Source organism: Odontesthes bonariensis, chromosome 8 (assembly GCF_027942865.1).
Source record: "Odontesthes bonariensis isolate fOdoBon6 chromosome 8, fOdoBon6.hap1, whole genome shotgun sequence".
Classification (NCBI taxonomy): domain Eukaryota; kingdom Metazoa; phylum Chordata; class Actinopteri; order Atheriniformes; family Atherinopsidae; genus Odontesthes; species Odontesthes bonariensis.
Window position 1 is genome coordinate 33,582,579 of NC_134513.1, and position 14,277 is coordinate 33,596,855.

General features: G+C 40.0%; 1 protein-coding gene across 1 annotated transcript; it reads left to right on the plus strand.

Moving 5' to 3' along the window:
- Positions 1-1,289: 1,289 nt before the first annotated feature.
- dclre1c (DNA cross-link repair 1C, PSO2 homolog (S. cerevisiae)) lies at positions 1,290-13,488 on the plus strand. The gene is made up of 15 exons (XM_075472251.1): positions 1,290-1,503; positions 1,588-1,639; positions 2,364-2,448; positions 2,583-2,642; positions 2,798-2,853; positions 3,520-3,621; positions 3,720-3,792; positions 4,627-4,767; positions 5,136-5,237; positions 7,802-7,938; positions 8,044-8,098; positions 8,494-8,582; positions 9,740-9,837; positions 10,728-10,814; positions 11,149-13,488. Exons 1-15 carry the CDS (start codon positions 1,395-1,397, stop codon positions 11,811-11,813), a joined length of 1,911 nt encoding a protein of 636 aa, XP_075328366.1. The 5' UTR covers positions 1,290-1,394; the 3' UTR covers positions 11,814-13,488.
- Positions 13,489-14,277: the final 789 nt, after the last annotated feature.

The following is a 14,277-nucleotide window of genomic DNA, read 5'->3' on the forward strand; positions in this document are numbered from 1 at the left end:
TCGGGGAACATTATCTCAGAGATTCTCTTGAAGTCCTTCTTTGAAAACTCCATAAAGACGTAGACACCCGGGTCTTATATCACAAGTTATCATTACTTATATAAATGTCATTAGTTCTGATGTCTTCTGCCACACGTTATGTGTGGCTTTTTTTTTTTAGTTCAATGCAAAATGCTCAATCTTTTGGAGGAAGAATTTTTCCTTGTGCATTTCCTTTTTGATAGGAATGTTTTAATCTTATTATTATAATAACAATAGAATTAGATATTTGCCATTAACCAGCCTTTATTCACTAACAGTCGTGCACACTGGTGCATGTCCTGTGCACATTCCCTGACTGTTTTTTGCCCCAAAAGCAAACGTTGAGCAGACATCAGGACGATGATGTTTAAGTTTGACAGCGAGGTGGCATTCACTTTGCATCACAACAGACCTTTCTGTGACCTTAAGGAAATGTTTGCAGAATGTTCTTGTGTTTGCTGTAAAGTTTGTTTTTATATATACATATATATATATATATACAAATACTGCCCATTATTGTACAAAATGTAGATGGTGTGATAAATGCTTGAATTGATAAATTAATGACTAAATTAATTAATAAAACAAGATAGTAAATAAATTTATAGGACCTGCAATTATGTGGGAGTTTGTTCCACATATATGGTCTATAAAAACTTAAAGCAGCTTCTCCATTTTTAGTTCTACCTCGGGGGATAAAAAGCAAAACTGTTTCTGAAGATCTGAGTTGCCTTGAATGTTCATAATGTACCAGAAGATCCGACATGAAACCATTTAAAGCTTTTAAACCACAGTATTTTAAGACCAACTATCTGATGGACAGGAAGTCAGTGTGGACACTTCAGGACTGGAGTGATATGATCCATTTTTCTGGTCTTTGGGAGGACTCTGGCGGCAGCGCTCTGAACCAGCTGCAGCTGCCTGATCATCTTTTAGACAGAGCAGCAAATATACTGTGACAGTCATCAAGTCTACTGATATTAAATGCATGGAGCAGCTTTTCTAAATCTCTCTGACACATTAGCCCTTTAATCCTTAAAATATTCATCAGGTGATAGTCGGTTGACTTCATAACTGACTTGATATGGCTGTTGAAGTTCAAGTCTGAGTGAAAAAAACATCTAAAATTAATGAAAGAACACGAGAGACTGAAATAGCCACAAAACAATTTCGCGTTTTTAACAGTAGGTGGCGATATGACCAGAATGCGCTGGATCTGCCATGAAATGGATCGTAGAAGAAGAACGTCTCTAGTCCTTTCAGTGGGCGGGATAAACAAAGATAACTCAGGTGATGCTGGGAAGTATGTTGTCGTCCACATACGGTGTGGCGTTAGTTTTGTAGGAACTTTTGTGAAAAACTTCGACATAAACATGAGTTCATTTGCGGGTCGAATGAAAGAGTATCCCTACATTTCTCTGGACCGGTTCGACAGGGAGAACTTACATGCCCGGGCATATTTCCTCTCTCACTGTCACAAAGGTAAGCTAGCAGCATCAGAGCTGTGACCTAACGGCCGGATTGATGGAGTTATTTACAGTTTTCTTGCTGTTTTACTCTCGACAGATCACATGAAGGGACTGAAAGGGCCTCTGTTGAAAAGAAAACTGCAAATCAGGTGAAAACAGTCTGATTCTGGTTTAATTAATGGTCCGAACTACGCTTTAACATGACAGCTCATCCCCTTAAATATATGGAGTCGTTTCTGTTTGTGAAGACAAAAATTTAGAAATAAAGTTGATGGAAATAAAAACTATTGATAAAATTTATTTTAAACTCAAACCTTCAACTTGAAAATGTCACAATGCTTAAATATTTTGATTAATAAAAACATTTTCACTTTTAATTTGAACTTTATGATCTATTAAGTTCAAATGTACTTAAAAGGAAAGCGAAAAAGGGAAATCTGTGTTGTGAAAGCTTTAAATGAACAAATTTATGAGACAAAAACTTAAAATGTCATTCAGATTGTGAGACCTAAAGGCAAATATTTAGTTGGAATTTTAAAAAGATTAAATAGTCCACGTTTTCAAAGCCGAATCTTTAAGGAATATATCATCAAATGTTTGATATCTGACTCAGTAACTCAAAAATGATCAGATAGAAAGTGAAAATGCAGAATTACAGGAAATCTAAATGATGGGATAAAACGTAGAATAGAAACAGGGAGAAAAGGCTGAGCTATGCCAAATGACACAAGTAGTGTATACACAAACTCAAACTGCAGAGGAAAAGCTTAATCACAGTGTTGGAAGGTAAGCTCCTTATGAGGTAGACTCAGTTGAGAAAAGGATGACTGTTTTGAGTCAACTAAACATGAGAGACCTGTTTTCTGCTTGCAGTCGCACAGTCAGGCTGTACTGCTCCTTTGTGACCAAAGAGCTGCTGCTCAACAACCCAAAATATGCTTTCTGGGAGGAATACATTGTGAGTGTCCTATTACTTTTTAATCATGCTGTTGAGTTGTTGTTTTTTTTCTTTGCTTCAAATAAAACCCATCATACAAGGAGTGTTGGAATCAAAGCTTCTTCATGGTGTTTCTTGATGATTAATCTGTTCAGGTTCCTCTGGAGCTGGAGAGCCCAACTCAGATTTCTCTTGTGGATGAAGCATCTGGGGAGGTGTGTGTTTGTTTCCTTTGACTGTGACAGTTGAGATTTTCACGTGTCGGATGAATCAGTCGTATGGATCGCATTGTATCCAGCAGGTCGTAGTTTTGAGTCTGCAACTCTTGACTTTGTGTGTATGACTGCGTTTTCTGGTGTTTGTGGAACAGAAAGAAGACATTGTGGTGACGTTGCTGACAGCAGGTCACTGTCCCGGCTCCGTCATGTGAGTGAAATCATTCTGAAACACGTCTTCCATGTTTTTGTTCGGTCTCATGGAGAGAAACAAAGCTGCCACTGAAATCTGCCAGAGTTTCTGAAGAAAGCCCATTAATCAATCAATCAATCTTTATTTATATAGCGCATTAATTATATAGAGTCGTATTAATCAAATTTTACTTGTAAGACAATCAGCTGTAGTTAGAAGTGGGTACATCGATTGCAGTCTTACAACCTAAATGTGGACTCAGTTTGGATCTGACACATTGCAACAATAGTCCATTTTAACAGGCTGCTTGACCAAAATATTTGGATGCCTAAAGTCCATACGTTTTGATTATGTATGTATAAGGATGCATCTCTTGAAACTGAAGCAAACTGCGACGGAGAAGATGAAACACTGGTGTTTCAAAACAAAATGTGAAATCATATGAAAGTGGTGAGATTTCCAAAATGGCCGTGTTCCAATTAGATATTTTAGTCTGTGTAATGTTTGACTTTGATGTAAACAAGCCTAGGAAGATGGATGTCTTTTATCTTAAGGTTGCACACAGTCCTGAAATCCTCCAGCAACAAATTTATCTTCCACAGTAGCCTCTACTTGGGCTGTACCAGTGTTGTTATTAGCTTTCTTCTGCACACAGTTCGTGTTACATATGGTGTTGATTTTTAGGTTCCTGTTTGAGGGTGGCCAGGGAAATGTGTTGTACACAGGAGACTTCAGGTTGGCTGCTGGAGACGCGTCCAGGATCGAGCACCTGCACTCCGGCAGCAGGTCGGTCATCACTGAGCATCCTCTAACACGTCGAACAGAGTTCACTTTCCTCCTTTGGAATACTTTCATCACTTATATGAACTTTCCATGTCTCGCAGGGTGAAAGATATTCGGAGCATTTATCTGGACTCCACTTTCTATGACCCACGCTTCTACCAGATACCCACTCGGGTAAATATGATTTGCTGTATTTGATACCCCAGAACTCCACACCAGAAAAACATAGTTGGTATGGAAAATGCCCAAAAAAATAAATACACAGATACAAGAAAACTTATTGATTCTGACATTGACTATTTTATTGTAGAACCCAAGATATTTCATGTTTTTTTTTTCTCATCAACTTCATTTATTTGATAACGTACATCCATAATTATCATTTCAGGCCAGAAACAAAGAAAGTTGTGATGGGGATAATTTAGGGCTGCTAATAAAGTTAGAAAATATAACTAATTATATTATTTCAAACGGGTGATTGTAATCCTGATTTTGTACAAAAGCAGCATCTGTGAACGGAGCAAAGATGTTCAGAGGATCTCCAGTTAGTCAACAAAAGTGTTAGAAGATCACTGACCTGTTTAAAAAGTGTTCTTCGAAGAAAGATTGGAAGGGATTTTCACATTTCTGCCCCTACAAGGCAGAGTATCATTAAACTATTAAAGGAATCTGGAGGAATTTCATTGTGTAAAGGACAAGGGAGCAAGCCTGAGCTGGAAACTCCTGAAACTCTTCATCTTAAATGCCACAACGTCTTCCAAGTGTAGTGAGAAGGAATGACAACATAAAAAGTGGTAAAAGCTCAACTGTTCCAACTCTTTTTGGGATTTTTTTCAGAACCAAAATGTTGAAATGGATGTTTATTCTCAAAAAGTGCAGTTGGTGAGGGCAAAAAAATTGTAAATTTCTTGGTGTATTTGAACAGGTTTTTTAAATTAAATTTTATTTCTTACATGGTGTTCTAACAATGATCCAGAAAGTTTTGTGTGCATGTGCATGTGTGTTTAGGAGGTCTGTTTGAGCGGTATGTCTGAGCTCATTGGAAACTGGATCAGCCAGAGTTCTTATCACGTTGTGTGGCTCAACTGCAAAGCTGCATACGGATACGAGTACTTGTTCACCAACCTGGGAGAAGAGTTCAACACACAGGTGACACGTTCACATTCATTCTGTGTAACTCATCGAAGATTTCACTATATCCATCGAGAATAAACCTCCATAAATCTGCTCTGAAATCTTAGAAGGGAGACTTCATTTTTTTATTAAAAATGATCCAGTCTTTGTTTTTAATTTATATCAAAGTGATCCAGTGATGACGTCTGGACATCAGTTCATAGAAGGCATAAAGGAATTGGAAAAATATAAGTCGGCTATGTTTACTCCAGCCATTGTGAACAAATAGAGCCTTAAAAAAGAGACATGCCTGTTGTCAACATCTGTCTTATTGCTACTCAAACAGGAGCACATGCTGGTGTTGCTGGTAAATCTGTTGCATGATTCCTTTATTTTCCCTTCAGATCCACGTCAACAGTCTGGTCATGTTCAAGAAGATGCCAGAGATCCTAACCTACGTCACAACTGACCGCAGGACTCAGATACACGCCTGTCGACACCCAAAGGTGCCCTTTACACTGATGGTCAATTTCCCAAGGACTTGCCCAAACCATAACTACTACCACCACTTTAATATCAGTTGAGATAATGTAATAATATCTGACAGGTTTAAACGGCTGGATTTATATTTACCAGGTAGTTTTTCAAATGCTTTGACCTTGTGAAAACCTTCCAGATGTGGAATATGTGGTGTGTTTCTCTTTATGGCAGAATTCATTCATTCACATATCTGAATACACTTTAATGAAAAGTTCAAACCTTTACAAAAAAAGATTTGTGGTCATTACGGTGCTGTAGCGCAGGCTGCATCTGTGTCTGTTTGTGAGGGTGTGGCGGGCCGGCCTGGTTCTGGAGGTGGCAGCACAACAGAGAGCCACAAACGGAAGCCGGTTTGTTCATAGGGTCGTTTGACGCTTTGCTGGGTGCTTTGTTTAGGGGGAAAAAAAACACGTGAATAGTCTGGAAAGCCACAAAACTGATTATAGAAGAAAAAAAAAATCGTTGTCTGATTCTAATTTGCCATCTTCATCTTGTCCCGTTGACATATCTTTACTTCACCGCTGCAGACAGACGAATATGTACAGCTCCTTTACAGCCCGAAACTGCTGTTGTCACAGCAGAAAGCTAACGTATAACCTAGTTTTTTTTCTTCTAAGAGCTCTGCTGAGACTGGGACATTTAAGTTGAATTTTTTTCCAGATAGTGGTTGATGGTTCAGATTGATGAAATCAAGCAACTTTTCAGTAATCCCTGCAGCCGTCATGCTGTCTTCTGAAGCTTCACTGAAAAGCATCAACGAGCTTGTGCTCTGTGGAGTTTCCTCTTTGACTGTTATTTTGTACAACACAGCATGACTTCCAGGCAGCCCCTCTGAGTGTTTGTCTTGCACACGACAAGCTGCCGCCTCTTTTCTATGGCGTGATCTTTGTGCCACCAGGTTGAGCGCGCAGTGACACTGATTTGAGGGCACAGATCTATCTGAAGGAACAATAATTTTAAGCGTGTGCGTATGAATCTCACACACGCTCGCTCATAGGTGCTCGGACACGCGCTCAACTCTGACAAACTGCTCGCTCGAACGGCTCACTCTGCTCGCGCTCGGCTCTATCTCTCTGCTCGCTCGCAACTCTGTTAGTTGTATGTAAATGAGCCACACCACCAGCCAATCACAGACTGGTATTTGTGTGATAAATAATAAAAAAATAAAGAGGAGGAATTGTAATAATCATGTTAAAACTGGTGTAGTTGGGTGCTAGCTAGTTAGCCTACTGTTGTAGGGTGTCACAAATATTTTAGAGAAAGAAACCTAACATCAACTTTTTTATTTGTTTCTCTTTATATTCTTTTATGTATTTTTAATGCTTCTTCCACTCCCTGCTGCAATGCTTTTATTTTATCTGAAGCACTTAAATTTATTTGTAGCACATTTCATGTACAAAACAATTCTGACTTGATTTTCATTTGATCAAAATCTAAAACGGTAGAAAAATAAAACTACACCAGCTTAGGAAATTAAATGTTTGAAGTATTGAAGTGGTTGTTTTTACCTAGTAAGTTATGAACTATAGCAGCTGACCCACAGTGGGTTTTTTAAACTTTTAAACTTTAAACTGATCAATTGTGTTATTGGTTTAATCTGTAATGGTTACTGGTTTGACAAAAAAATATAACATCTAGTTTAATTCCTTTAGGGTGATGGTAGAAGTTCAATTGAGTCTGCACTGCAGACTCTGCAGTGATTGGCTGGTGGTGTGGCTCATTTACATACAACTAACAGAGTTGCGAGCGCAGAGAGATAGAGCCGAGCGCGAGCAGAGTGAGCCGTTCGAGCGAGCAGTTTGTCAGAGTTGAGCGCGTGTCCGAGCACCTATGAGCGAGCGTGTGTGAGATTCATACGCACACGCTTAAAATGATTGTTGGCAGCTTAGGCTTGCGATAGATCTGTGCCCTCAAATCAGTGTCACTGCGCGCTCAACCTGGTGGCACAAAGATCACGCCATACTTTTCTGTTTCTACACTAAAAATGATCCAGACAGAGAACACGGTGAGGGAGCAGACTGCTCTGTCTGTGGCAGTAGTTCAGCTCCAGCTTCATCTTTATGTCTAAATTCAGAGAATATGAGACATACGAATACATGTGGGCATTATGAGTAATTAATTGACTTATTTATTGGATAACTAATAAGTAACTGCAGCAAATTACAAGGTGATTTGGAAATATGGAATTTAATTACAAGAATTTTATGTAATATTTTGAGGTATGTTTAACAAGCTAAACCTGGTATATGTGGTGCATCTGAACTCAGATACTTGTTTTCCTAGTAGGAAATATTAACTGTGGCACCATTCCGGTTGAATTTGTGATTCAGAGAGTCGGAGGATTGCTTTTATGATTAAAAATTGTGAAAGCGGCAAGAACCCGTCAACTCAGACCTCATCTACAGCTCTGACAGCCGAGGTTATAGGAAGGCAGCAGCAACTTTGAGCTGTTACTTAAAGCAAAGCAACAGTGGTTGTTAAAAGTGCATTAAGGACAGAAAATTGTTATCTTGTCTGTGATTGTGTGCAGGATGAAGAGTATTTCCAGGGTAACAGGGTACCGTGTGGTTGCACAGCGGCTGACGGGACTCCTCTTCGTATCATCAGCATTAAACCGTCCACCATGTGGTTCGGAGAAAGAACCAGGAAGACCAATGTCATAATCAAGTACGAGTGGGTTCAAAATCTAAAAAATGTTTGTGGAAATGAACAAATCAACCTGAATCGCCGTTACTTCGGGTAATAAAAGTGTCTTTTTGCTGGTTTTTCCAGAACCGGAGGCAGTTCATACAGAGCCTGCTTCAGTTTCCACTCCTCCTACTGCGAGGTAATGTGTTTCTGTTCATCCATGTCATCTGAATTATGTCATTAGAGCTTAACAGCATGTTAGTTTATTTAATGATGACTTTAAGGAGGCATTCATGCAGATCTTTGAAGTCCTCTTGTAAGGACACTGAAAGTTCCCGAATTTGCTCCATTCTACACCTTCAGCTATCTGTAGCTGAGTGTCGCATATAATGTGAAAATCTCAGAGGGAGACCTGGAACTTTGAAATGGAAAACATGTGGAAGGTCCAGCTCCTTTCCGTCTTCATGCCTTTGATGTTTTTCATCTTTTAAAAGCAACTCTTCCCGAAGACAACCAGCCATGTCTTTAGTTTAGCTTGTTTGTCCTCCCATCCACACGTTCACTAAACCTCATGATGTTCCTTTTAACTTTCAGATCAAAGACTTCTTGTCGTATCTTCAGCCAGTCAACGTCTACCCCAGCGTCATCCCTATTGGACGCACTCTGACTGAAGTCACACAGATGTGAGTGCACCAGTGTTAATTTCGTCAACCAGGACGATGACGAAAATATTTCGTTAACGCCCCTTTTTCCCGTGACGATGACGCACAAAATTGCTTCCAGAAAATAAAAATATGACGAGAATAAAAAATGATTTTCGTTAACGAGACTAAGACAATACGAAATTTACAAGCCATGGACGAATGGACATGCAATTGTTTATAGAAGATTACGCGCTGTTGCCCTGTTTGTCCCTGCACGGCGCCTGTCCCACAGAACATTAGTTGGCTAACTAGCTCTGACAGCCAGTACCTTTCCGGAAATGTTGCTGCTGCACCTGCCGCTGAAGACCGTGGTGAAGTTGGTTTGATATTGGATATTTGACAGATATTCACAATAAGGAAAAAAGGTATCTTTTTTTTCTAATACCTCCCAAGCCTTGTGACCTAGTGAGTGTAGTACCAACCACACACACCTTTTTGTACACCAATTGAATGCACACTCTATATCCAATATCAAACCAACTTCACCATGGTCTTCAGAGGCAGGTGCAGCAGCAACATTTCCGGAAAGGTACTGGCTTGATTAAATTCATTCTGGACTCTATATCCGACCACATGAAGACCTTGGGACACTTCGGTTTGGCTTTAGGGACCCTCTACTCACTACCACGTAAGTGTTATGTTGTTTGGAGCTGTAGAAGAGGTATAAAAATAGTGTTTTGTAGCTGCGATACAATATGCCCTCATCACTTCCAGGCTAACGACTTTTGGCTAAAAACGGTCAAAACAAAATTCTCAAAACACATCCGAATGACATGATTTTGATGTCAACTCAACGTATGTACTCCCAACATCCTGTAAATTGATCTAAAGTGCATTTTACTCCGGATTATCCCTTTAAGACTGGAGTGCACTTTGAGTTTTTTTTTTTTTTTTTTTTTTTTTAAATCATCTTACAGTTAAAAGTCAGACCTTCACTTTGCTGTTGAAGTATTTTAAATGTCAAAATTAAACATTAGTTCTAACATTTAAAAGGATTTTTCTGCCTTTGAAAAAGCAGTTGACTTATATCAGTTAGTAAAAAGGAAAAAAAGCTGAAAAATGAGGTCAGTAAATTAACTTTTAATATTTTGTAAGAGGAACCTCAGAATAAAGATAACAACCACGACTCTGTTCAGGTTGAGGCTGATGTGCAGGAACCAGTCTGATCGGTCGGCGTTCGTTTACCAACCCCTGGGAGTCCTGAAGCGCAGCAGGGCGCAGCGGCCTTTTTACGGTGACTCACACAGCGACATATACTCTCCACAGCAACATGTGCACATGCTTTTGTAGCAGAGAGCCTCGTTCACAGTTCAGCCCCAGTTTGTGTTTCCTGAATTTATAAAAGAAAAGAAAACCATTTGGCGAAAAAATGAGTGGAAGACATCAGTGAAAATAACCCACAAACAACCCTGAACGAGTCCAACACTGCTGCTCTGCTGCTGTAAAATACACAGTGCTGCAGAAAGGTCTTGAGCCATACCCAATTCCTCTAAATATCTGACAGCTACAGAAAGCCTGGAGAACTATTGCTCAAAACCACTTTAAGAGATGACGGGAAGTCTGGCTGCTTGGAAGCAAAATATAAAGAAATAAGGGTTGGCTCAAGACTTTTACACAGTTCTCTGTATGTTAGTTTAAAAATGAATTGTTTAGACGCATATTAACATTAACACCTTTTGTTTTTATTGGTTATTTCTGGTACTTGATCGTTAATAGAATTATGGATCATTTTACTTCTAAACGCACCAAAAAAAGTTACAAATTCTGTTATTTATTCCCACGTTTGTTTGTTTCGGAGAACTCAGACGGTACTTTTTCAGGTTTAAATCTCACTCCCTTCACAGAAATGACTGTTTCATGTGAGATTTTATTAGGATTTTCACATAATCACAGACTTTAGAAAGCTTGTTAATGGAAATCACATCATTGATGCAGGTTGCAATGAGCCCTGTGTTTATTCTCTGAGCCTGTTGGTGGCAAAAACAAGCTTTTCTACTGAGAGCTCGGCAGCTTCTCGAATTCTCTTTAAAGTCGATTTAACCAAATATCAAGTTCTGGATTTTGTCTTTGTGGGCTGTGTTGTTAGTTGCAGGTTTATATTCAAATGTCCGTGTTTCTGTTCAGACTCGGAGAGTGACGATGAGCTGTTTGAAGGTTTGGACGTGGCACCAGTGAGGAAAAAGATGGGACTGAACCAACAGGCAGAAAATGGTGCGCAGCCGGAATTGATATTTTTGTGCGATAACTGTGAAGGTCTAGATACATCTAGATACATGCTCCATTGTTAGAAATCTAATGATGGAATTGATACTTTTACTTGGAAAACTTGATTTTTCTAAATGCACAGTCACGTGACCTGGAAAGGACCAGAGAGTTTTTCTGTTCTGATCAGATGAAACCTTAGAATTTACAAAAGGAGAACTTTCTATTCCACGTGACTGTTTTTCATTGTCAGTACTGTAATTGGTTGTTTTTAAGCACCTGAGGACTTCTGGCCGCACTTTTGTTATTTACTGAACTGTAATTTTCCTTTTGTTGACTTTAGAAAACATTCCTGAGACGGCAGCACCGTCTGTGTCTGTGTCGTTACCTCTGATGGTGTCTGACGCACAGTCTGTCGCACAGGACTACTTTGACTGCACCGAGTCCAATGGTGAAGACGACGATGATGAGGAGGAGGAAGATGAGAAGGGAAAGAGGGAGGAAAAAGGCAAAGAGTGCCAGCCTTGTTCTGTTAAGGCTCCGAAATGGGAGGACTTCTTCACCACAGAGACTCTGACTGACAGCCAGAACAGCCTCAACAGCCAATCCCGGTCCTGCTGCTCCTTCTCCACCGACTCACAGACCCCCGAACTGTTCAGCGACGAAGACGAAACTCCAGGCATCGACAACTTCAGCCTGACCCTGTCTGCCTCTTTGTCCAATCATTCCTCACAGAACATGGACTCCCATTTACCAGATACCTTGATCCTCCAGCCAGAGCAGAGTGGGCAGGAAGGTGGCGCAGAGCCCCGGAATAATGGAAGCGATGGTGCAGCGGTCCAGTCAGAGCTGGAGGAGCTGTCAGCATCTCAGGCATCATCAGACGTCGATATTCCCTGCTCGCCTGAATCGAAGGTGCCACGGCCTGACGAGCTGTTGCAGCTGTACCGGAAGTTGGCTTCAGGAGAGGAAGTGGTCATCAGAGAAGGACGTCGGGGCTCTGTGTGAATAAGACGAACATTGATGCAAACATTCCTGGTTAATATTCTGTGGAGAGCAGCCAAAATGATGAGAATTCATGCCTTAAGAATGCAAGTGAGCTCTAAAGGAAACCTGCAGCACTGTACATTCACACTGTTAGGCCACAGATGTCATAAGAACAAACCTTCGTCTGAACCCTGCACGTGCACAGCTGTACAGGCTGACAGGACACCCCAGAAGCCACCAAATATGTCAAGAGACGAAGAAGGGGAATGTTTCGGGACCAAACAGGAGTAGGGTGGCATATTTTATTGGTTTATTCCAGCAAAACAAAGGTGACAGAACAGAGAGCGGATCAGTCATTGCTTACCGTTAGCAATGATGAAGCTAGCTGCGTCTGTCATTCATGCTTTTTTTTTTCTCTCTCTGGCAGTAAAATCCATTCTGATGTTTATTCTTGTCCCATGTCTTGCTCCTGCACTCTCTCTTCTTCCTCACGGCCATCTGGTTGCATCTCTTTGCCGTCTTCTTTTCTTTTTCACTTTTTTAGCGTGTTTTTATCTAGTTGCTGCTTTGTGACACAATACCGTAAAGCAAAACGTTTTGCGGGGCTGGAGCAACAAAGTTCTGAAGTGTGGTATCCTGGGCCCCCTCGGGCTCCTGGGCAGTTTCATAACAGGTGGTTGTGCTTCCAAACGAATCAGAAGAACATAGTTTTAAGGTTCACAAACCTCTCGTGTTGCTTTAAAGCAGACTCTGCTGCACTTTAGTCGCCCCACTTTTTAGTGAGTAACATTAACTTCATGTGAACACTGGCTCTGCTGGCTGCCGGGTTCCTGTTTTATTCATGCTCTGAACACAAGCTTCTCTTTAACCTCACCCTCTCAGTGCACTTTAGGCTGATTCATGACCCACATGGACTGATGCACCTGTGCACATCACACACAGACATTCCTCTTTAGTTGGCAGTTTGTGGTTTTCTCTGCTTCTCTTCATTGTGAAAGTGGATCAACTGATCGTTTGTATCAAAGCAAAATGTATGTTCAGAAATTTAAATGAAATGTATTTATTTTTTATTAAAAAGCACATTTTTGGGGATTTAAGATTCCCATAAGATTGACCATTTTTTGTCTCACAAGGGGAATTCAGAAAAAGCGTGAAAAATAGCACACCTCACTGAAAGAAAGGAGTATCAACTCCTTTATAGCAGAAGCAACAGTACTTAGTTGGACTTGTTCTTCAGAAACAAGCAGGTATTTTGCGATGCTGCCTTTTTCTTTAAAGAAACTTTCTTGGAAAAATAAACATTTTCAGTTGCACAACTATCTTTCCAAAATGATTATTTGAAAATACAGCTGCCTCAATTCCATGTATCCATTTTCATTATGGATAAATCTTTATTTCACAAACCAAATGTGGCATCTTCAGATGTCCAAAATCAACAGAAAAACAAAAGTTTTACAGTTTCAGGCTTCATTTGTCGCTCCACTTTTCTTCAGCTCTGGTTTGTGTTCCTTTCTGGAAACATCTAATTTTAAGCATCATTCATGTGAGATTAACTTAACAGGAGGAAAAGGGAATCAGACAGTCACTGCGCTCCTCTTTAGATGAACTCATCATCCTTAGTAGCATTTTACCAACAGGTTAAAAAAAAATCCTCCACAGCGGGGTGCCTAAACGTTTAGGGAGATACTTGACGATGTCCAGAATAAATGGTGACGGGGAGATACAGAAAGTCTTCACAGCAGGTTCACATGAGAGCTGCTTGTTGGTGTACAAATAAAGTGCAAAGTGTTTGTTTTTCTGTTTTCCAAAAGATCAATATTTGATTTTCTAAAAATTAAGCCTATAGAAAACTTTTCACATTTAGACAATACGTAAAAAAAAAGCTTAACATTATAACCACCTGCCTAAGATTGAATTACTCCAACCAGTCTGAGGACAGAGAACATGTGAATGTGTCGTACAGTCAGTCTGGTTCTGGGTCGTTGGCAGTAGATCCTTTGGGCCCCTGTGAGATAGGGTCCTTGACCTTCACTGCCATTTTTCAAAGGTAATATGCTCCTTTTCCTCTGGGCAACAATAAGTATCCAGCCCTTAAACTGGGGTGTTGGGAGCTTTTTAGATCCCTTTGATCCACTTTTCAGGGGTTTTAATGTTATGGCTGATCAGTATACAACATATATGTATCTTGAAGATGAACACCATGATGTTATCTCTTGGGTTATATACCATTTAAAAACCAGTTTAGCATTTTAGTCATCACATTTTTGTTTTTGAGACTGTAAGGTTTGAGATACTAAGAACCTGTACTTGTTAAGGTCATCACTTTCAGACAGATGCTCCAGATGTTCTGGATGGAAAATTATCCGCTTGGTTTATGAGAACCATTAGATCATGACGTGTTCTCCCTGTTCCGAAGAAGGAGAAAATTGAAATATCCTTTTAAAGTAATTATTGAACATCTACAAGTTTGTGCTCAGATGTTAAG